The sequence below is a fragment of the Aedes aegypti genome, chromosome 2 (assembly GCF_002204515.2).
Source record: "Aedes aegypti strain LVP_AGWG chromosome 2, AaegL5.0 Primary Assembly, whole genome shotgun sequence".
In the NCBI taxonomy this organism is placed as follows: domain Eukaryota; kingdom Metazoa; phylum Arthropoda; class Insecta; order Diptera; family Culicidae; genus Aedes; species Aedes aegypti.
Window position 1 is genome coordinate 245,157,065 of NC_035108.1, and position 25,483 is coordinate 245,182,547.

The 25,483-nt window shown below is 38.4% G+C and overlaps 1 protein-coding gene across 2 annotated transcripts in view; it reads right to left on the reverse strand.

Annotated features, from left to right (window-relative positions):
• The window catches only part of LOC5575449 (E3 ubiquitin-protein ligase TRIM9), a 540,877-nt gene that overhangs the window by 68,822 nt on the left and 446,572 nt on the right, over positions 1 to 25,483 (reverse strand). For both annotated transcript variants that reach the window (XM_001661915.2, XM_021844680.1), the window contains exons 2-4: positions 17,143 to 17,238; positions 10,911 to 11,042; positions 10,719 to 10,820 (exon numbers count right to left, since the gene is read on the reverse strand). In XM_001661915.2, coding sequence (XP_001661965.2) covers positions 10,719 to 10,820; positions 10,911 to 11,042; positions 17,143 to 17,238 — 330 coding nt within the window. The remainder of the gene's footprint in view (positions 1 to 10,718; positions 10,821 to 10,910; positions 11,043 to 17,142; positions 17,239 to 25,483) is intronic.

The window sequence follows — 25,483 nt, forward strand, 5'->3', positions numbered from 1 at the left end:
ATGAATTTTTTCACACACGGGCGAATTAGAGCATAAATCTGAGTGTTAGAGTTGATACGTAGGTCAATTGAAGCGAAAATATCAATGGAAACTAAGATTTTAGAAAACCACGCTTGAAAATCAGAACTGACGTTACTTTTAGCTCGGAAGACTTGATGCTTTTCAGTGAGGTGAATATCGTTATGATATGATGTCAAATCTGATACCTTTAGAATTCTTTTTGAATGGGTTACAATCATTAATGGATGTATTTTTGGTGGGGCAATGAAAATTTTCAGAAATGTTTATTTTGCTCACGTTTTTTGCATGGTGTTCGTTTTACCACCAACCGCTGTTCATTTTACCCACATAGTGCTGGTAAAATGAACATTTTCATCGTTTTTTGATAGCGATGAAAATATGTGAAAATTTAGCTATTTTAGTCTGAATACATGGGGCTGCTGTAGATTACATCCCTATGTTTGATGTTGTGCGATAGAACTATACAAAATTCTCGTTTTTCGATCAGAAACAAGATGATTTCCTTAAGGTGTTCATTTACAAATTTTACAAATGTGCATTTTATGCCAGTTTGAGAGGAAACTATAACTTCTGAACATTTTCAAGAGCCCAAAAATTTTCATTAGAAGCTGAAATTTTGAGCAGCTCAAAGCACATATTTCTGCGAATAGCTATTTCCCTGAATTTACAATTATCTTGACATGATGATATTGATGACATTTCCCCATTATATTGGAATTCGGGGTAATGTCATTTGGAGTGATGGGTCGTTCGGGGTTTTGGAATTCGGGGTAATGGTCTTGGGGTAATGGGGTAGAATCGATTTCAGTAAGTTAATCGAAAATATTCGTCATTTCAGGACTCTCCCCGATATTAACTCGAAATGTGGGCATTACAGATAATTTGAATATTATTATTTTTATTTTTTCTACCGCTAAATAAATCCGCAGAAAGCGTCGAAAATAAAAAAAACTGGTTTTGAGGTTATGTAACCAAACTACTATAACTTTTTTTTTCATAAAAAAGCCAAACTTGTTTGGAAAGTTGCTAGAAATAAAAATTCTACAACTTTGCTAAAGACACCATCTATTGCTCTGCTAGTCATGTTAAAGTGGCATTAACAGAATGAAACAATCCTTTGAAATTATTTTGAAAAACATATTTTTTGCTCAGGTCAACCTTAAGATTTACCCTCAAAATAATTTGCTACACATATTTTGTAGAACATTCTAAACAATTCTCTAAAGACACAGTTAAAACGCCAATTTTAGACCCCTTAGATGTTTTGATCGTTTTTTCCTGCAATGAGCCCGATGTCCGGTGTTTTGTGGCTTGCATATGTTTCTCTCGAAAGGGTAAAGAGAGGCACGAGGCTTAGTGGAACGGTTTCGGCACACAATAGCATATATGCAGATAGGTATGTCACGTTAACTGACCAGTCCAAAATTCCGATGTCGGAGACAATGGAGATTTGATGGAATACATGTGTCTTTGAGTGCCTGCTGTCGATGGATTGCGAGGAGCCATGATTAAATGCGGTCGTGATCTTTTATCTCCTTTGTTGGTTCTATAGAATTGAGCAAACATGCAATTGCCATGAAGTTCACTCCCGCAAACCTATGTTTGTGAAGATATATTTAACAATTGTCATAACTTTAAGAGCACTCGTATGGCAAGTTTTGCCATCGGTGTCCCATTGAGAATAATAGTGTTGCGACCCTGACTCAGTTTCTCAACTTGTTGAAATTATTTTCAGCTAGCTCCAATCCCACTAGAATATATATTCTCCAACTATTACGATAATTTAATCCAACCACTGCGGTTCGTTTCATTTCCGTTCCCATTCCACTTTCGTTATTCCAAAGTGTAACCGGAACCACCATATGAATAAGGATATTTATTCACACACAAATCATAAAATATATTTAATGTGTTTTCGTATGGTCGCTCGATGGAACCCGAATGTATGTTCAGTAGGGTGCGACTTAATTTACAAAAGTTCAAAAAACCAAAAGTATGTGTGCTCTTCTGTATTCAAATTGCAAGAAAGCTCAAATTTTGAGCCTAAAATAATAAAATGTGGTGACTTGTGTGAGCTTCACTGAAGGTCATTTTTCAAAACTTGAAATTTCATCAAGAAAGCTCAAAGTTTGAGCCTAAAATAATAAAATGTGGTGACTTGTGTGAGCTTCACTGAAGGTCATTTTTCAAAACTTGAAATTTCATCAATTTCGAGATGATTCTTTTTATGCGATTTCAGAAGAGTATTCGAACTTTTGGTTTTGAGAGCTTTCGAAAAATGAACCGCACCCTAATGCTCATATCTATCTGCATGCGAAAAGGCAGCTCACAATAATGGAAAATATCGGAGCAAACGCACAGAGATACGGAGTGCAATGTAGAGGCAATGTTTGGTGACCCCAGCCAACCGACAGCCGGCGGCCACAATAATGGCGAACAAGGGCAGGAAAATACTAAGTGCAAAAAGACCGGAAAATTCCTTCCGATATGTGACTGGTGACCGTAAATCTTTTTGTTTTCCACTAACAGCTTTTTTCGCGCCCGGCACAATCTGGCGCAAGTCCTGGCTCGTTGTTTTCGGTCGCATCGATGAAAAAATATGGTTAGTTGCTGCTATCGCTTCATTGCTTTTATGGCTTTCAGTGATGTTGTGCGTAGAACCAACAGTATTTATAGTAGGAAAATTTAAGAAAATATTGAATTGCCACTGTTATATCGAGAAACCAAGCGCAAAGAATGGTTTGGCTTGGAAAGGTCCTACGTACAAAATATGTCGATAGTGTAGAGCTATCAGCGGTCTATAGCTTTAGAATAAAATGAATAGGTACTTATCATTGTAGTAAATTGTCAAGAAAATAGACAACTTTCATGGCTCTTATGTTATCATTATTCATTTCTTTTTGTGATCAAACTGGATAGCTGTGATTCGTCGCTCAAGAGTCCAATATTTAAATATTGATAACTAGCGGGATTTGGGGCAAGTGTGCCACCTTAAGCAAATTGTTCTCTAACTTTGTCTAAAGCTTAAAAAACCCGCCAATTCAGCCTCACGATGTTAGTTTCACATCTTTTCATAAGCACCGTGCCATTTAAAAAAAAAAATTCAAAAAGTATTAGTTTTGGAGCACCTCAAATATCATCCAAAATACCCTGATTTTCGACACTATGGGGCAAGTGTGCCACCCTTATGGGGCAAGACGGCCATCGAATGAACATTCATGTAATTCTACTTGTAATGAAATTTTCATTAGTTTCTGTTAATATTGCTAACAAAGCAGAGCCTAATTGACAATTTTAAAAATATTTTTAGGTTTACCGTCATGAGGGGATGCTTTATAACAAGGTTCATCACATGTGGAACTCTCTACTAGTCAACTCGAATGACTCAATTTGTTTTGTTTTGTCTCCATTCAATGCGATATATAAATTACTCTTTGATTATGGAGGATCTGTATAATATTACACTAAATCAGCACTAAATAAAGGTTAAATATTGATGAAAATAAGTAAAATAGTTCTTAAGACGCCTAAAACCATGTTATTATCGAATATTTGGAGAAAAAAATCATTGTGGGAGCAAAAATGTTCGCTATTCCTTTTCTACACTTCAAAAACCACTACTGGTGCCTCATTTTGGTTCATTATCATGATTTTGTTGATGATGTTTACATTTTTATGAATTTCACCCCAACCATTTTTGTTTACCAAATAGGTGGCACACTTGCCCCAAAAAGTATAGGTTTCAACCAAAATGGATTTTGTATGTAAAACTAAATATTTTTTTCGTTCAAATGCAACAATTACTTACACATTTGTAAAGCTTCACAATGTACAGTACGTTTGAAAAATTCGTTATTAATTTACCTCTCAACATGCTATTTAGAAACAACGAAATCTTATAAAAAATCACTGAAATTTTATGGTTTTCACAAAAGTCGATGTAAATACGTGAAAAATAAAGCAATTTGCGTCATATTTTGACCTTTGTATTATGGACTATAAGGGAACATATTGTTAAGCTCAAATAAAAAATATAGTTTGTAGTTTTTACAAAAATCAGGGGTGACACACTTGCCCCTATGGCACACTTGCCCCAAATTCCGCTATTTAATATTTATCCAAATTTGCAAAAAATAGCTGTAAGTTAAAAAATTCCGCCCATCATTCACAATATCAAAAAGGTAAGAATACATTCGACAATAAAAGTAAATGTTATTTGTCCTGTATGTGCTTTGATCAACACCTTCGTTTATTTTTTAGTTTTGTTTCAGCAATCAGAGGCGTGGAAAGAAGCTGTTATATAATGTGATTGTTATTGTGCGATCATTATTTTCAATTCGACTCACACAGTGTTTTTCCAAATAAATTTACGCCATCTAGCGGCCATATCGAATTTTAGTCCGCATATAATACTACTAGTTGCAATTTGCAACTGAGTAACTGAATGAACCGAAAATTTATTCAGATGGTTCACCCTCTTCTTCAAAAGGATTGTAAATGTATCTTATCGTACTATCATCGTACGCAAACTTCGGAATTTGCCTAACTACCTCATGAAATTATATTCTCCTTTGATTTTACGCTAAGTAATGTCATATGTATGCAATCTTTATTGTTATTTTTTTGTGTGTTAATTAATATTAACAAATTATACTTTACGCCTACTGTTTCGGAAAATAATAACTTAACTGTAAAAAAAAGGGGAGATGATTGAAACAGTTTCTGAAGGGAACAAAGTTTCTTGATTCATGTTTTGGGTTACCTGATAGGTTTGTCGTCGTCTGCTCTATCGACTGGACGAACTGCGTGAACATGGGAAAGATGACTAGTTTTCTTTGAATCGGGTCGGCGAGTTAGTGAAACCATAATCGATCGTGTGAAAAAAAATATCTACAGGAATAAGGCAAAACAAAATTGTGAAAAAAGTGATGAGTTGATAAGGATTGTGGTGGAGATTGGTGTGTGAAGGGTTTAATTAACTGTCATTAAAAACCACGGAAGAAATAACAGTAGCCTTCTTTATTGAAGAATGGATCACTGCCGTTTGCCGACGCGGCGAGGAAGCCAACAAGGGACATCTCGAGCGACGTGGCTGCCTATCACATCGATGTAGTTTTTTGTTCACTTCGCTACATAAGCGGTTAGAGTAAGGTTAACCAAAAGTAAGGGCAAAAGTTCGAGCTTAGTGGTATAATCAAAGTTTCCAGAAAAACAATAGCAGCTGAAACAAAATAAATACCATACAGTGAACCTACAAAATATTGGCTATAATTTTGCTGAAAAAACTTGTGTCAACATATTTACCCGTTTTTAATTATAACAGTTTCAAAATTGATTGTCTTAAGCGAACTTTTGCCTCACCGGTGGGGCAAGAGCTCGAATCTAGTGTGGGGCAAAAGTTGGCTACCTTAAGCACAAAATATTGATAATTTTATGACAGACATACTTTATACCAGCCGCAATGTTATGTTTGCCGAAAAATACACACTAAATTTTCATCAAAAAATGCCCAAAAGAGGGTTAATTGCAATATACCCAAAAATAACAAAACAAGCAGACGGCTATGCGATAAACACTCATAGCTGTTGGATATATTTGAACCCTCGTTTGGTCGGGTAGTCGTTGCACTTTTGCGCAACACGACGGAACGTCATGTCTAATGTCGCGCAACAAAACCAGTTAGCTTTATTTTTTGTAGCATGATTAGTTTTGGTTACAAGTCTTAAATTTGGCTAATTAAAGAATGAAAAAATCCAAGCCTACATGAATTTTGACGTTGCGTTTGAATTGCACGCATATTATCTGCGCGTTACCTCCACCGCTGGACGTGGATTTAAAATGAGCGCCGCTGTACCACGCATATAAATAAAAATGCAGATTAGCACACAATTTTTGAAAATTGATTTATTGACTCCAGATAAATTAAAACTGATGGGTGTTTTCACTATTTATAATAATGTATTTTGCAGCTAAAATCGCTTCCATTCGCAACAGGCGCGTTATGCCTCCGCGTTATGGTTTTGCTTCATTCTAAAACTTGAAGCGCACATTTGTTCTGGCGTTGGAAGTTTCTAGGCAAATCAAATAATCATCTTTATTTTAGAATCTCGCAACAAAAAATCCGGTCGGTGCTTGCCATTTCCATATATTGATAAGAATAACAAATTATTAATTTTATCTGATTACCAATTGGATTCATCAAATGCTCAAAAACCGACATCTCTTCTCGACATTGCGTCAAGCAGCGATTCGAAAATTGAGTGTTTGCGGATGCCCCCAAGGGGGAGTCTTGTCACCACTTTTGTGGAATCTCGTAGCAGATACGCTATTGAGGCAACTCAATAGTAGCGGTTTTCCAACATATGGATTTGCCGACGACTATCTAGCTCTGATAGTTGGTATGTGCATAAGCACCCTATTCGACCTGATGCAAAGTGCTCTTCAGGTAGTCGAGAGTTGGTGTCGCCAATATGACCTTTCGGTTAACCCGAATAAAACATCTATTGTTCTTTTTACGGAAAGACGAAACCGCGATGGAATTCGACCTTTACGTCTTTTTGGCACTGAGATTAATGTGACTGATCAAGTAAAGTATGTCGGAGTTATTTTAGATTCCAAACTTTCATGGACACCTCACATTGATTTCAGAGTCAAAAAAGCTTGCATGGCCTTCGGTCAATGCCGGCGAACCTTTGGTAAAACTTGGGGCCTCAAACCCAAATATATCAACTGGATTTACACAACAGTTGTTCGACCAATATTGGCATATGGATGTCTTGTGTGGTGGCAAAAGGGCGAAGTGAGAACAATCCAATCAAAATTGGGCCATCTCCAAAGGATGTGCTTGATGGCGATGTCTGGTGCGTTCTCTACAACTCCCACAGCAGCGCTCGAGGCCCTTTTCGACGTTGCGCCACTACACATATATCTTAAACAAGAAGCACTTTCTTGCTGTTACCGTTTATGGGTACTGGATCTACTGGAGAAAAATCCAGTGAATCGTAGATCTACACACACTTCGTTGCTTCCACTTTTGGTGAATTGGGACAAAATTGTCCTTGCTCCAAGTGATGTCACAATTGCTTGTCACTTTCCTTACAGGACATTTATCACACAATTCCCTTCACGGGAAGAGTGGACGTCTGGCTATTTGGAAAGAAGTATATCAAACAATATAGTATGTTACACTGATGGCTCCCTTCTTGAAGGTAGAGCTGGTGCAGGAGTATATTCTCGTGAGCTAAGGCTGAATCAGTTTTACTCACTTGGTAGAAACTGCACCGTTTTTCAGGCGGAAATATTTGCTCTTATGTGTGGAGTGCAATCAGCACTTCAACAGCGCGTAATGGGTAAAGTCATATACTTCTGTTCAGATAGTCAAGCTGCTATAAAAGCTCTCGCTTCGGCCAACTCAAGGTCGAAGCTTGTTATCGCATGTCGAACTCAAATTGAGGAACTGAATTCAGTCAACTCTGTAAATCTTGTATGGGTACCTGGCCATTAATCCATCGCTGGAAATGAATTGGCTGATGAGCTAGCTCGCGATGGAGCATCACATGACTTCATTGGCCCTGAGCCGGCTATTCCAATTTTCAAGTGCTGGGTGAAGCTTCAGATAAACTCTTGGGCGGCAACTCAGCACAAGCAATATTGGAATAGTTTGGAGTCATGTCGTCAAACAAAATTGTACATTACTGAGCCATCTCCAAGGGTGGCGAAGTATTTAACAAATCTGTCAAAGCAGAATTGCAGTCTCTTGGTCAGAGCGTTGACAGGCCACTGCCGACTCAACTATCACATGGCAAATATTCAGCGTGCTGACTCATTTGTGTGTGATAGTTGTAACTCCGATTATGGAACTTCGTATCACCTGATATGTAACTGTCCAGTTTTTGCGCAAATGCGATTCCAATTACTTGGTAAACACTTATTAAGTGAAACTGAATTCAGAAGCCTGAATCTTCAGGACATTCTGTTATTCTTAACCCGCTGTGGTAATGAGCTATAGGCTCTCTTTACGCTCTTGCGTTTTGCAGTGTTTTTTTAGGGCGCTGTTCGAACCCATTGTGGTATGGAGCTACATGCTCTCAATTCGCTTATGCGATTTTCCCTCTTCAAGGGACCCCACTCCTATTTCCTCCCATCTTTCCCTTCCCTTTCCTCTCCCATCGGGTAGATGATGAAATAGGCTCAAATATGGCGATGGCACAAATCTCCCAACTGGTGGGGAACGTGCCTTTGGAGCCGGCCTTCTGATACCTGATACCTGATACATTTGTTCTGGCGTTGGAAGTTTCTAGGCAAATCAAATAATCATCTTTATTTTAGAATCTCGCAACAAAAAATCCGGTCGGTGCTTGCCATTTCCATATATTGATAAGAATAACAAATTATTAATTTTATCTCTTGGCAATTTAAATCATGGACAATGTTGTGCATTAGTGTTTTTGTTAGTTCAGAAACATCTATTGACCATACTAATTTATTTCAATGATGTTCTTCAATACAGTCGGGTCTCCTATTAAACGCATTCCTGTAACATGCACTCCTATAAGACACACCAGAACGTTATAGGAGACCCAGGGCTTATAGGATTTCATCACTTTGGGGGTGTCGTTGAATATCTCGTATGCCAAAAGAGATAGCACAGTACTGTTTTCGGCTAAGTTCCAGTGCTAAGAACGATCTAACTTTAGGAGTTGAGAATCATCCTTTTAGTTGAGAACTTGGCCGGTAGGGGCACTTTTTCTGATGTGCACTATATGAACCATGAGGAATAAGAATGCAAAATTTTGTAACGTATGATATCTCTGGATCCTGATGTTTTGGAAGGTTGGTGTCTTGGGAAGAGTTGTTCAGTAGCTCAAGGGCTGACATGCGGTGGTCATTCAGATTCGGAATAACGCCACCACGCGGGCATGGAATTTTTATTTTGCGCATAGCTCAGTTGACTGACCACTTAGAAAGATGGCGTCGTCGGCAAAGTTGCTCAGTATCCCAAAGGCTAACATTATTTGAGCCAAAAGTTTCCAGATTTTATATATACGTAGAAATTGGGAGAAAAAGTTTTTCTATAGGATTGGTTTATCGTTATAAAAAAGAAGGTTTATATTTTAAAAATATTCAAACAAGAGTGTCGTGCAACTAAAGAGATTAGGCCAGTCCTAGTTATCTCATCAAGATTTTTATCGAATGGATTTCCCATTTTTTTCAATAATGACTAACATTCCAACCTTACTTCATTTCTATCCAATCTATATCTTGGAAAATGTGGCGTTCATGCAATGACGAAATAAGAATAAACATACATATTTTTTTCTTTGGCTCGTATAAATAGCAAACGATCACTCATTTGAGTAGTAAACGGACCCTCACTCATTCTCATATCAAATGATTGATCAAAAACTCTCCCAATTCGTCGAAAATACTAGCCACACTTTTATCCCATTGTAGTAAATAATGTATGTATTTTTCTCTAGGCACTTTTACTTAAACGTGCGAAGAAAATCGCCCTTGTCATTCTGAACAACTTTGGTCAGGCTACTGAGCTTTCCGCAAAACAAAAATTCTTTGCTCACTGGCGCTGCCTTGTGGCAAAATTTCGAAAATTTCGGGTCAAATAATGTTAGCCTTTGTGATACTGAGCAACATTGCCGAACATGCCATCTTTCTACAGGGTGTCCGCAAATTATCCGTACAAATTTTTAAGGTATAGCTCTCTGCAATAAAGAGGAATTAATTCAGTATCCCTGCATAGTTTAATATATTGACCTGTTATATTCTTAAGCAGTAAGTATGACACATTTCCGATTTTAAATATTTGTAAAACCAAGCTCAATGTGCTGATCGGTCTTAGAGAGAGCTATTTTTTTTAACTTTATGACGGAAGAGAAATTTCAATAGAACTCACTGGATTTGGACCGCATAATTTTATACTTTCAGCTTACCTTAAACCAATTTCTTATAGTTACTCCAAAATATGATAGGATATTTGGTACAAAGAAGAACACCATGATGCTACTGTGTACGGAATCCATCACGTCCAAGGAGCATCTATGGTCCATGAATTTGCATATTTTAAAGACCCATATTGTAAAATGCACAGCTATCCCAAAAAAAATCCAAAACTTCATAATTTGTTGAATTTCGGAAAACTTGTTGCTTGATAAATAAGAAATTTGTTATTGAAAGCGCAGCAAACTTTGTGAATACATTTTGGAACATTACACACTTCCTTATCATACTACCATTCGGTCATTAAAACAATATTTCCTATAAAAGAAATCGACGCTTAAAACAAACATTGGCTTCCAAACAATATAGGTACACTGACTTGCCTCACCATAGCTTTTATCAGTTGGTTTCGTTTGGCGGCCTGTGGCTGTCGTTTGGTGGAAGAAAAATAGCCAGTCCACTAAAAACGGTAGGTGGCAGGGCTTCAGTCACGATTGTCTCTCGCACCTACAACAATGTGTCGAGTATTTGACCGTGTACGACAAAACGATTCGACGGCCCTATCACCAATAGTGGCACATCACACTGGGCACCAAATCGAAAACGTCCATCGTCTGTTGGCGGGTTGGATGGTAGGGCCGTCACTTGACAAATGCAGCAGTCAAAACAACAATACCAGACCAGCACCAGGGCATCTGTGCTGAACAAATGTGAAGCAATCAGCGGAAATTAAATTTAAGTACCTGTAAAAATGCCGCACTATCAGTCTCTTTTAACGCTTCGATGCAGAACTGTATTAATCCTGTGGTTTGCTGCAGTTTCCCTGTACAACTCGCTTGTTGATCCTGTTCGATGTTGGGATGATGAAAAATCAAAAAGAATATGTTATTAGCCATAACAACGGCGAAAGAAACTACAGTGAAAAGGATTCTTACCTTAAGTGTTCTAATTTTGGTATCTTTGTCTTGTCGGATGGCTTCCAGTAGGACCTCCCTCCGCGCGGTTATCGACTCTATCAGCGCTTCACACTGTGCCGTTACCACTCGTTCGAATTCGATGCAGGATTCCTGTGGGGTAAAATTGAAATGATAAGTAATGATGAAAAGCTACATGTGACGTGGAACTATATTTAATTATCTTTAGGAGCTGAACAAGTGTGAAAACCTAAATTCATGCATGAAATATTGTGTAATCTGGCCTTGGAACATATTCCACGCTACGCATTCAAAGCCTTCAATGATTTTCAAACATACTTGCTACATTTCATTTATTTAATAAGCATCTAATCAGATAAAACTTAATCAACGATTTTACACCACAATACTTGGTTCGTGGCCACATCCCTTGTTCCTCAGTTCTGCCCCACTCTCGCAAAATCGTTGTGCACTTGGTCCGCCTATGAACCTAGCTCGTTCCGCTCTGCGCCTTCCTGTATCAACCGGATCTGAAGCAAACACCAACTTTGCAGAGTTGCTGTTCGGAATTCTTGTAACATGCCCTGTCCATCGTATCCTTCTAGCTTTGGACACCTTCTGGATACTAAGGTCTCCGTAGAGCTGGGCGAGTTCGTGGTTCATCCTTCGCCGTCACACACTGTTCTTCTGCACGCCTCCGTCCTTAGCACCTGGTGTTTGAAAATCCCAATAGCTTGCAAGTCCTCCTACAGCATTGTCCACGTTTCATACTCATGGAGGAAAACCGTTTTATAAGCTATAAGCGTTTTGTAAAAGGTACATGTTGTGCGGGGTTAACATTTTTTGATCACAGATTCTTCTGGAGCTCACAGTAAACCCAACATCTACTGATAATGTGCCACCGTATTCTACGACTCACGTTACTATCATAACGGTAAACTCGCAGCTATTCAGCAAGCACCTTCCTGAAGTTTGCTTCAAGTATTTCGCGAAGGGCCATAAGTCATGGAGTTGCAATGGTCCCGACAGAAGTAGGATGTGCAGAAAAATGCGGCACCGAAGACCATAGGGCAAGCGATTGTAAGCAATTCGCCAAGTGCTTAATATGTGTCGACAGAGCAGACAAAGGACACTTAACTGGCGGACCTAAATGTCCGGGCACAAGCAGACTGTCAAACAAGCCAAAACGGAAGTAACACAGTTAAATTTATAACATTGTGATGCAGCTCAGCTGCAGTTGCTTTGGCAGTCAGTCTCGGAAACCAAGACTGACGTGGTGTTACTATCGGACCCATACCGCATACCAGCCAACAACGGGTACTGGGTGGCGGATAGGTCTCAACAGCTTGTAGCTATAGGGACGACAGGACGATACCCAATCTAAGAAGTAGTCTTTATCTCAAATGACGGTTTTTCGGTAGCAAAAATCAAAGTCGTGTACTATTTCAGAGGTTACGCACCCCCTAGGTGGTCGATTAAGGAATTTTCTCACACGGTCGACTGGATGATAGCCGAACTAGCTAATCAGCCAGAAGTAATAACTTGTTACTTTAGTGCATGGGCAGTGGAGTGGGGTAGCCGCTGCACCAAAAAAGCCAACTATTGTTGGAATCCCTGGCCGCATTAAATGTAGAGCTGGCAAATGTGGGTGAGTACCTTCCACATAAATGGTGCAGAATAAAATACCGACGTGACGTTTTGAAGTCCCAACTATTTAGGTACCATGAACTGGTGCGTAGATGACGGTTATTCTCATAGCGATCATCAATCGATTTGGTATAGTATAGTACCAGGCGGGGCAGTGCGATGTAACTCGACCCAAGCGCGATGTTAGAAAATAGCGCGCTGCGATAGCGAAACATTCAATGAAGCCTTGAGGCGCGAACGGAATACTCTTGACTTAAACGGTGAATGGCTAGTTGCTGTGATATCACGAGCGTGTGATGCTTCCATGCCGAGAAAAGTCCCTCTTAGAGAGAACAGGCCACCGGTGTACTGGTGGTGCGAATCAATTGCAAATCTTCGAGCAATCTGCTAGGGCTAGGCGAAGATTGCAACGCGCACGCACAGAAGCACAAAGAACGCAGTGAAGCATTCAGAGAGGCAAAGATAGCTCTCAATAAGGAAATGAAGAATCGAAAACGGGCATGCTTTATTAGTCTATGCCAGAGTGCCAGTTCGAGTCCGTGGGGTGACGTCTATAGAATGGTAATGGCTAAGACCACGATAAAAAGAAACAAGGTATTGTATTGGAATGATTAAAACGAGTTTTATTTCAACCCAACGATTCGACACGGGGATTGTGTCTTCCTCAAGGGATCTGTAATTTGTTCAATTTAAAAAAAAAAATGGAAACAAGGGTTTATATTCCGAAAAATGACACTTGGTAGTGACGTCATTCCTATCGCAATCTCGGACGAGTACAAGAGAAAGCAAAGCCTGCTCTCTTTTACTATCCTTCTAGCCCCATGCTTGGCAATTTGAATGACGACACAAAATCGTTGTTTACACGCGGGAATAGCCTACCTTGTTGTGTATACCGTGGGCTAAGACCAAAGAAGCCATAGCGCCCCAAGAGAAGTCGCCCGAGTTGCTGCGATCGATAATCGATGTACACTTCCCGCATCATCCCACAAGCCCATGGTCCCCATCGCCGTATGCGCCAGATGAAGGAGAAAAAGTGGCGAGGATGACGAATGAAGAGCTGGCAAAAGTAGTGAAATCATTCGCGTCAAACAAGGCACCGGAACCCGATGGAATCTCGAATGTTGCCTTCAAAGCGGCAGTGAATGCGGACTAGGGCAATTCAAATTTTAAAAATGTTTGAAAATCCAATCTCCCATACGCTCCTTACCATTCTTACCATAAAAATAGTGTTCTGTGAAATTTTCAGCTTTCTAGGTGGCGATTTGAAGGTGGCCCAAAGACAATGTATGTTTATTTGGAAATTACTATGGAGAAAGTTTAAGAAATGTTCCAAACAAGCTAGTACTGTAATGTAAGTAGAAATTTATCATCCCATGCTGAAAACTCATTCTTCAAACTTTAATGGAGGAAGTTGCGAAAGAAACAAATCCCCTTTGGGCTAATTTTGTTTGCGATTTTTTTACATGTTTGCAGGGCTATAATTCCATATTTAGCTAAATAATATCAAACAAACTCATGAATATCTTTTCTGCTATCTGTCGGATTGAATTCCTCTCTTCAGCAATTTTTTTTATTATGGTCTGAAGAATGAGTTTTCACTATGGGATAATAAGTTTGTACTTACATTACAGTGTTAACGTATTTGGAACATATCTCAAAATTTATCCATAGTAATTTCCATATAAACCTATATTGTCCTTGGGCCACATTTAAATCATCACCTAAAAAGCTGAAAGTTTCACAGAACACTATTTTTATTGTAAGGACGGTAAGGAATATATGGGAGATTGGATTTTCAAACATTTTTAAATTTTGAACCGCCCTAATGCGGACATGTTCAGAACCACGATGCAACGCTGCATAGATCAAGGAATCTTCCCGGATGTATGGAAACGACAGACGTTAGTGCTACTACCAAAGGCAGGGAAATCACCAGGTGACCCGTCGGCATATAGACCTATCTTCTACTAGATACGACGGGCAAGTTGTTGCAGAGGTTGATTTTCAATCGGCTAGTAGCGTATACGGAGAGTGCGGACGGCTTGTCCAACAACCAGTTTGGATTCAGGAAAGGTAAATCTACTCTGGACGTTATGAAGTCTGTCGTTCAGACAGCTGAAATGGCAATCGAACATAAAAGGTGCGGCATCCATTACTGCGTGGTTGTCACTCTGGATGTGAAGAAGCTGGGAAGTGATAGCCCACGCACTTCACCGCATCAAGGTACCGGTGCCGTTGTGTAAGCTTCTAGAAAGCCATTTTTATGGTACAATTCTATTGTATGGCACTGAGGCGGGCAGAAAAGCGTTCGAATTACCTTCAATCCTGGGCCCTATGCTATGTAATACGAAGTACGATGGGGTACTGAGGATGCCCTTTCCGACGGGTGTTAAGATTGTTGGCTTCGCCGACGATATCTCCCTAGTGGCCTAAGGCGAATCGATGGAGAAAGCAGAATTGACAGCAGCGCACTCTATTTCCATAGTTGAGGAATGCATGAAGCCTAGGATACTAGGACTGGCCCGTCACAAGACTGAGGTGGTGGTGGTCAATAACCGCAAGTCCGAGCAACGGGTGCTTATTTCGGTAGGTGATTGCACCATAGAGTCCAAGCGATCCCTTAGGCACACCTCAAATTTTCAAGAGCACAAGACTTGAGAACCAAACAGTGTTCCGATTTGAAAATTTATCCCATTGGTCACCAACAGCAAGCAAGCAACTTGATTGGTTTTCAACGCGAACTGTTGTCAGATTCTCCAGTCTTGTTCACTTGGAAATTCAAAGTTTGGCTTCGTTTTATAATCACCTTAACGTTCGCTCGGTGAATATGCCTGTAAAAGGGCAATTACGGCTATATCGGAGCTTTCGAGGATGTCTAACAGCTCTGCTGTAATTGTAAGCTGCTGGCAAGCGTAGCACTATCCATACTAAGGCATGGAGAACCAATCTGGTTAACAGCGCATAGAATGGGCAGAAACCTAAAGCGGGTACAGGATCATGTGCTTAAGCGTAGCAAGTGCATACCGAGCGGTTTCTATAAAGGCCGTGAGCGTCATAGCCGTAATACGGCGTCAATTAATGACGCCCATCGGGCTCGTCATCAAGGAAGATGTTCAATGCTTCAACCAAATAGGTACCAGAGGAGTTCGCGACGCGTGTAAAGAGGCAACGCTCAGAGGTTAACAGCAGGAATGGGATAACTCCATTGAAGGTAGATGGACTCATCGGCTAATACCAAATTTGTCAGATTGGTATAAAAGAAACCATAGGGAAGTGAACCTTCACCTGACGCAGTTTCTGTCAGGACATGGTTGTTTTAGGCAGTACCTGCATAGGTTCGGGCACTCAGAATCTGCTGGGTGCCCAAATTGTGCTGGCGTGGAGGAAACAGCGGAGCACGTCGTGTTCGATTGTCCTCGTTTCATTGTTGTGAGAGATCGCATGCTCGCTACATGCGGAGGGGACACGTCCCCCGACAATATAATAGAGCATGTGTGTGGATGCCGAGTGCTGGAATGCAGTAACTACGGCTATTACTCACATTACGCTCGAATTGCAGCGCCTATGGCGCGCCCACCAAGAGTTGACTGCAGAGGATTAGCCCTGCCGAGGCTGGTCCCTTGTAACATTGTTTAAGTCGTCTAGGAGAAGCAGTTTACCTAGGCTAGTTCTGCTACATGTGTTGTGTTACATGCACTGGCCTCTCTTCGAAGAAATACCGTAAGGTGAAGGGAGATGAGGGTCTAAGGCCAAGAGTAATGTCGGTACACTCTGTACACCACTTGAGAAGTTCAGCGAGAATAATTGTTCATGTACATTGCATGGGCTGGTTTTAGTGGGTCGATGTTGGTGCGCTCTCTGAGTTACCTTCTCAGGCGACTGTTTGCAGATTTCCCCCTTGTCAAAAAAAAAACTTAAAGTTTATGTTCTAGTAGCGGTAACTGAAAGTTTATACTATAAACTTTATAGCGTTTATTGGATTGATGCCTGTCACAAACAGATAGGGAGACTTACGGCTTCGGCACCATTCGACTATTATCGGCAACCAAAATATCAAACACCAAATATACAGTATTTTTCTATCAAAACACATCAGTGGAAACATTCAGATGATTCATTGTTCTGCCCGCTTCCCGCTGGCGAGATTTCCGAGACTAAACAAACGATATCGCCGGAGATTTCATCAATTCAAATGAGCACGCCTCGTGACTGATTTGCCGAAGAGATTCGCCAGCAGTTGTTATGGAAAAGTTGCCGAAGAGAATGAGGCTGCCGACAATAGTTACACTGAAAAGGGATGTTCGCAGCGTTGTAAAAACGTTTCCAAGAGCGTTTTGACAAGTCTGTCGGTGTGAATCGATAGAGGATTGAGCAACGCATAAATGTTAATAGACAAACAAGGAATTTGTCTGCTGATGTCCGAGAAAATTACAAAAGAAGCACGGCGTAGGCTTAAGCTGCCGAGAATACGTAATTTCCCCTAGTTTCCAAAATCGATAATCTTTTTAATGAACAATAATATACCTCACAATGGAGTTGGAAAAGAATTTGGTTTTTGCATGGAACGGAATTCAATTTAACTGTTTCATTTAGGTTTATTACTCACCGTTACTTTATCACTCATTCCTTTCAGTCTTTGGATAAATTCTGTCGTCGATCGCGCTTTCTCTGACAGTTGTTGCAGGTTATGTGATAATTCAGTCTGAAATAAAAAGGTAAACGAAAAGAAGCATTAGTAATCAAAACATTTGATATCAATACAGTGAAATCACAGAGAAAAAATAGAACAAATTCAGGGATCAGATGGGAAGCAACACCAATTACGTAATCTAAATTATCATTACATTACTGCAACGGCTCTGATTAGACCGGTCGATTATCCCAGGAAATGTAAAAACCCCAAAATGTGGAACATCACCGGAGTCGTAAATCTATCCGCATCTTGTGAAGGCCACTTAAAACTAGACAGCCACTTGACGACTGAAGTCATAAATTTCCACCCAATCAAGCTGCGGGAACTGCGGAGGGTTGCACTTATCGTCAGCTGTGCCGGCCGCCGGTGAATACATTTACGCCAAAGTCTATGATATCCGGTAATTTAGAGTAATTGCCCGGACGGGCGATTTATCGGCGCGAAAGTGCAAATAAATTCTTTCTGACTGATTTATGGTGCAATTGATCTGCATTTTATAGCGAGCCACTGCCACGTTGCTGCTCACGACACGTTACAATGCAGTATATGTAGCTAGGCTTCCCCCAGTCGGAAGCAGATTTAGTTGGCATGAAAACCGAGAATTCGGCTCTAATCGCAGTAAGCATGGACGTTACTAGAAGGGGCAGGGATGGCCGTTGCCGCCCCTGGTCGATGGAGTATGAATTCGAAATTCACAGATTTGTTACGAAGGTTAACATTTTGTTTGAAGTTTTCTAGCGTTCATGACTAATTTTTTGGAGTTCCAACTAAAAATAAAGCTACCAAACGTTATTCCAATATAACGTCGCGAATCAGCAAAGGATCTTGCAGGGAATCGAAAACTATTATCAAATTTACCTCAGAACTCTGAATGGTGCCAAAGATCTTGCCAGCAGAGTTATAAGTTTTTTTTTAATATATCAATTCAATAAGCATGAACGATGGTCTCCATATTTATTTATTTATTTATTTATTTATTTATTTATTACAAAATACATTCATCGGATTTAGTAGCCTAGTGAACAAGGCTTAAAACTATTTTAAAATTGAAGACTAATGACAAAGATTTATGAAGCTCGCAAATACTCAAGGACTCTGTTTTTGAAAACACCGGACGACGAATTAAAATCAAATAAGTGTTGAACACGAGAAAATTCAGCAATCATTGCTGGTAGAGGAGCGTTGGATCCGTAATTAGAAAGTAGCATTGGGGCATCAACTTCACCTTTCAGTAGTTTTGCAACGAAAAGCGCTTGGTTCGCTCGCCTCCGGTTTTCCAGGGTATCCATGTTAAGGAGTCGACAACGATCAGTGTAGGGAGGCAGGTTCGCAGGATTGTTCCAAGATGTTGTTTCAGGATGAAAGTTATGCTATGAGTTTCCCAGAAATACCTCCATCAGGCATTGCAGAATTCACTCTCATTTGAGTATGAAGCACGATCAAAGCAAGCAAAGAAAAACATCCCATCGTCAATGTATCGCAAGTTGTAACAAGTCTGATAAATGGAAGCAGTGAACAAGAGTCCCAAAGAGAGAGCGATGAAGAAAAAATCCAATGAGAAAATCCATTTTCTCGCTTGCTTACTGTTGGGGGTAGGTGTTTTTCTTTACTGGCACGATAAACAATCCACGAAATTTCAATAGCAATAGTGTCCCCCAGGTTTGGAGCATGTTTAGAGGGATTTTATTATGCACTACTATCCCCCCAATTTGATCAAAGTTGTAGCAGTATAGGATAAACAGTCTCTCATAATGTGCAGCATATTATGATAGTTACAAAGAGCGATACGTGAGAGAATCTTTCAATTTTCTCAGGATTCAATCCCTGACCTCCATGAATCATTTTCAACATTTGTTTTTTCAGAAAACATTTCGAGTTTCTTGTGAGGGCCCTCAACGATTCCATCAGGAATTTTCACTGAAATTTCTTTGAGAAGTTGTGGAACATCTTTCATCTTTTTTTCCGAGAAATTTTGTTTATTTTTCTATACATTTGAAAAATATGTTTAATGATTCATTTGAAAATTAATTTAAAATTCTTGGATAATTTTGCTGCCAAAAGAAAAAGAAACTACTTCATCAATTTGCGAATAATTTAAGCAAAGATTCCTTCGAAACCTATTAAAATTTTTAAAGATTTTGTCTATCAACTATACTGCCCATAAAGGCATATCTGTCCCATATAGAATCAGTAGGCATTGAGAAAATAGCGCTTTAAGTTTAAAGTTTGCATTCTCATACAAATGATTAAAATTTTCTAGTAAATTTTTGAATGTCATATTTTTTTGGATCCCACAGAATACTCATTTTGTTAATATTGAGCAATAAAATATATGAACTTGAACATAATTCCAGTTTTATAGCTCCAAAGTTCATATAGAGACTGTTATGCCTTTATTTTTCAAAATGGGACTGCACCAACTTTATATTTTTCCACATCATTTTCAAACAAACATGAATGTTGCGATGAAAACAGATGTTGGTTTGAAAATCAATATGGGACAGTTATGCGTTTATGGGCAGTATACCAATAAACTGCCCATAAAGGCATAACTGTCCCATATGGAATTAGTAGGCATTGAGAAAATAGCGCTCAAATTTTAAAGTTTGTTTCCTCACACAAATTTTCATATTTTTTTTAGTATATTTACGTTTTGCAGTTGCTAACTGGGTTGAAAGTTCATATAGAGACTGTTATGCCTTTATTTTTCAATATGGGACTGCACCAAGCTCATATTTTTTCGAAACATTTTCAAACAAAGTATGTACATTTTTATATGCATAGTAAAGTATATATTAAACCATACATATGTATTGCGATGAAAAAAGGTGTTGGTTTAAAAATCCATATGGGACAGTTATGCTTTTATGGGCAGTAAATCCTTTAGGTAATTTTTTACACATATTGCAGAAAATTTAAGATATACGAGCTCGCACTCGTCTATGAACTATAATTGATATTTCTCACACGTGTTTCTCTTATTCCTGCAATATGACCTTTTAGTTGTTTTTGTTTTTTGCAGAAATTCCTTTCTGGAATGTTCAGAATTTCTTAATGCCAATGACTGACAGCAGATCTTGGTCACTATTTTATTGCAAGTCTTTAAAAGGTCTCTATTTAATGGAAGGTCTCCAAAGTCGCTTTTCTGCTTTCTTTTTTAAGTGATGCAAAATTTTAGAGGCTCTAAGGAAATCTTCTGAGGCTCTTACGCGATTATTCTCAAGGATGTTTCCTTTGATTCCTCGAAAATAGAAAAATTTCAAGATAAATTTATTTTGGGAATTTTCTTTCTGGAACTGTAGAATGTTCTCCATGATTTTGCTCATAAACTCCTACAGAGATTATTTAAAGAAATTTCTTTAGAATTTGCTTCAGGAAATCCAACGTGCATTCAGTAACTTCTACTAATCCCTAGAGTTTTTTGTTCACACAGGAAGCCGGATCAGTAGTGCTTCTTATTACAAAGTTTCAAACAATTATGCGGAGAAAAAAACTAACATTTCATAGTGTTTCTTAATGCAGAATTCTCTCCAGAGATTTTTCCACCGATTTATTCAGTAGTTACTTGTACACCATGATTACCAATCATGTGTAAAGCTTGCTGAGGTGAGCCCTCCTTGTAATCAGCTGTTCCGCTTACTGTGGTTGAGAAACAGTGCTCTAGCAGATCTACCAAAAATTCGCACAGTCCACCAAGATTTATTTTAGAGTTTTTTTTAAAGAAATTTGTTAAGGGTTCTTTTAGGAACCTCTACTAGAATTGTTCAAGGAGCTGCTACGCCACTTTTTATAGTTTTCCAGCCCTTTTTTGTGGATTCCTGCGTGAATTAATTTATAGGTTTTCTAAGGAAATACTGCGAAATTACTTCAGATTATTCCAGGAAAAAATGTTTAAAGAATTTTATCAATAAATCCAACCAGCAATTCCTCATAAATTTCTTCGAGGTTTTTTTTAGGAATTTCAACCAACAAATACTACCGCAATTATTCTAATAATTTCTAAACATTTTTTTTCAGAGATGTTTCTCTTGGAATTTCTTCCAAAAAGTCTAAGAACAGGGGTTGCCTATAATCCATGTCATGAAATAACATCTATCAATTCCTAAAGTTCCTGCAGAAATATCGGCGGAAAATTCTCCATGATTCCCACAGCGTTTTTTTTTTTCTATGAAACTCGTGATTACTTTATTCCTGAAAAATCCTGACAAAGTTCTTCGGAAAATAATTCAACAATTTGTTCAGATGGTATCTCTCAATTCTGATCAAGACAACGGATTTGTCGGACTATCTTGTCTTGATTTTTTATTTCGATAAAATACCCACATTGTTCTAACACTCAAATAATGCAGAGATATTCATAGGAAACAATATCCTTTTTTCAGTATCCCATACGGAATTCAACAAAGGATTCTTGTAAGAATACATTAAAACTATATTTGTACCCAGCAATTCTTCAAATTTCTCACTTGTTCTTTTGATTCCTCCAAATATTGAACGTAATAATTGTAATTTAAGTAAGAAATTTCCATACAACGTTAAACGCTTATACATTATCAAAGTAACCCCAAAACAGAAAAACGACTTGCGATTATATGAAAAATTATACATCCATTCAAAATAAATCTTTTGGCAATCTATCAACTGCAATAAATAGCTTGGATGCCAGTACTTGTTTTAAAAATATAAATTGTAATTCAAGTTTTCTTCGAAAAAATTATCATGATGAAAAATTCATTAGAGCAATCTTTCGCCGAATTTTTTGCAGGACTCCTTTAGAAATTTCGAATTTATTTCTGGAAGGATTTTGAAGAATTTCTCCTGGATATTCACTTAAGGTTGATTTTTGACCACTTTTGCCAACTACCGAATGTTTTGACTGATTCCAATCCGTCCATAACCCTTAGCTGAGTCCGTTGCCTAATCGAGAAATTGAATAGAATCATGTTTTGGAGCCACCTTTGTTCATTGTTATAGAATAAGAAATGCTTACGTTCTCCATAGTATTATGCTTCAAACAAAATACACCACTAAGCAAGCAAATAACCGCACAAAAAGGATGCAGAAAGTGAAGAAAATTGAGCAATTTTCAGTTAACCTTAATACTTCAGTCGTCGCGCTGTTGTATCTTATACAACACTGCTGAAAAAAGCTCGCTATTCGTTCACAACAACCGCGCGACGACTGGAAGGTGAATAGGGTCCTAAAGCCCTGTTCCGGTTTTTGTGCCAAACGCTTAAGTTTAGGCCAAAAACACATGTTTACTCAATTTTCTAATGTTTTCCGTTGGTTTAAGTCGAAAAAACATTTTTTTTAGATTTTGCCACACCCCTAGGCTTAAACTCAAATTTTGGGTGTATTTTGATTTCCGTGTCCCTTCCGAAATGTCAGATAGGAACAACCCCAGTGTTGAAACTAAAACCCCTGTGGTGTTTTTGTCGACTAAGCGAACGTCAAACATGATCTCAAGTGTCAAGGTTCATTTATGGACCCAATTTTTAAATTAAAGTTTAAATATTTTATAGCCGTTATTTGAGCGGGAAAAAATGCTAAAATATTGAATTAACATGCTCTTTCGGTTTTTTAAATAAAAACAAGATTTTATTAAAAATTTTAAGACCCAATTAAGCCTTACTTAACACAAATTAACTGTTATAAGGTTATCTGAGGCTAAATACGTATTATTAGAGGCTAAGGTTTTGAAGAATTTTGGGCAAAAAACAATGACGCCAATCGAGAGATCAGACAATTTCCAATCTAAACAAGGATCGAAGCTTTAGATTTTGGTTGAAATTTTATAATAATTGAGAAAATTTTGAATTCTATAATCAACTTGCATGCAAGTATAGATGCTTCAAAAATCAAGAAAAAAAATGGTGGCTAAGGTTTGAACTAACCAAATGGAGCAAATTTACACATGTGAAGTTAAATGGGACGAAGAGCAAGCCATTTCCACTTCAAAATTAGGAGTCCTTGCCGGTTTTCACAAATCATTCTCAGTAACACCAATGTAAGCTTATATTTTTTAGGAATTCTACGAATTTTTACAATCACATAAGAGTTTTAAGCATGGGTCCCAATATTTAACTTCCCATACTTTCGATGCATCAATTTGCTTTGGCAAAACCTTAGTCCCAAGCTTTTGTGGGACCCATGCTTGAAAGTCCTATAAAATTGTGAAAATTCGTATATGAGAGTATGAGCATGAGCATTGATGACAGTACAACTCGTAGTTGCTACTCCGTGAATGACCCGAATAATCTACATTGCATAAGGAACCAACAGACGGAGCTTGGGAGTAGCTTACCGTCCTCAGTGTAGCATTTCATTAATTCCAAATATTATAAAGTTGATAACAGTGCCGGCCACGTCCTTACGGTAATCAGGGAAGGAAATGAATGTTAGTGTGACATCCATTGCTACTAAAGACGGAGTATCTTCATGGTTGTCACGGGAAGGAGTTTTTTTAGAGGGAAGGATTCAGAAGCTACACAACCTGAATTCACCTTGGTAAGTGTCTCGATGCATGAATCCTCAATTGAAAAAGTAATCTATTGACATAGCTGAAGATTAAATATAAAATATGAGGACACCTAAATATAAAACAGGCATGTGTGTTAGAAAGGGATGTTTGTGATATCCATTTTCATGAGAGAATAAATACATCCCCATGATTATCACAGGAAAGGCTTCATTTAGGATTTATTAGTTACAACATATAGTTTTACTAGATAGACCTTTATAAAGTGGCTAAAGAAAACATTATCACTCTTAGTATCAAATATCCAAAAAAAATTTTCATAATTACTAAACAAAAGTATAGGTATATTTATTTGAAATTGTTATGTAAAACATGGATAAGAACGAACTAATGCAATTTTTTTAATAAAGAAAAAACTGTAAACTTCAAACCGTTGTCATAAGAAGATCTTATTTGAAATAGAAGCATGACACGAGCTCACCAATTGATAATCCATCTTTGATAGAGCAGTTGTCAATCACTTTCCATTGTTTAGTAATAAGGTAAAACAAAGCCAAAACATTCCGGAGGTGAAAACAAAGGAACCGCTTGCATGGGCTTTCGAATTATTCTCTTCATTAAAATAACCTAGAATGTTTCTAAATTTAACTCCAGAAAATAAGCCGGAATTCCATATCTTTCAAGCCGGAATTCCACAGCCGGAATTGAATATCTTTCAAGCTTTTCGTTCAGGGCATTATTAAGAATAATTGCTGTATCAGAAATAGTCCCTGGATGAGTTGCTGGATAAATTTCCGAAGAAAATTCATCAGGAATCCTTGACCGAATTGATTGAGGAATTCATGGGGAGGAATAATACCTGAATATCTCACAAAAAAAGGAATTCCTGTAAGGTTTCCTTAAGAAGACTACGGAATAAATCTTTGTGAGTGTTGAAGATCTCCTAGAGTGACAACTGGATAAATCTGGAGGAGCATTACTAGAAACATCAGTAAATAATAGTCCCAGGGAAAATTGTCAACGTAACCCTGAGTATCTGCAGATAGTTCTATTGCTTGGAGTGTCCAAGAATGTCTTAAAACAAATATTCTTTCAAGTCTGCCTTGAAAAAATGCATGAGAAATGTCAGAACTCTAGGGGGATTTCTGTAGGGATCCCTGAAAGTATTTTAGAATATATCTCTGGAGAAATTAATGCAAGAGTTTCTGTAGCATTTTCTCGAGAAATCTGTAATTTGAAAAATGTTTGCGTAAGAGTCTCTGAAGGTTTCATTAGCCTCCAAAAATGTTTCACCATGATACATTGCAAGCAGAAAAAGGAAAAAAGTGACTTTAGAGACCATTTTTATAAAAAAAGAGATTTTATAGACCTTCCATTAAAAATAGAGATTTGCATTGAAATGGTGAACAAATCCTGCTACCAACCCTGTGATTCCTATCAATTAAGACATTATAAAAAGACAATTAACACCGTCTTCATCCAAAGGCTGCACAGACTGAACGATCACTAACATTAGGCAACGGACAACACGGAACACCCAGTAGTTCAGTGATGAATTTTTCGTTTGACGAAAAGTTTCCACCGACCGGAGCGGGACGCCGCCGCTAACCTGACTCCGCTAACCGCAAGGCCACGAAGCCCACATTCCCGACAATTTCAGGTATAATTTTTTAAGAAATTCAAGAGGAAATATTTCTTATTATTAGTGAAATTAGTATGCCTTGTGCAATTCTTAGGAAATTCCTGTCGAAATCTTTGAACTACTTCATGGAATCT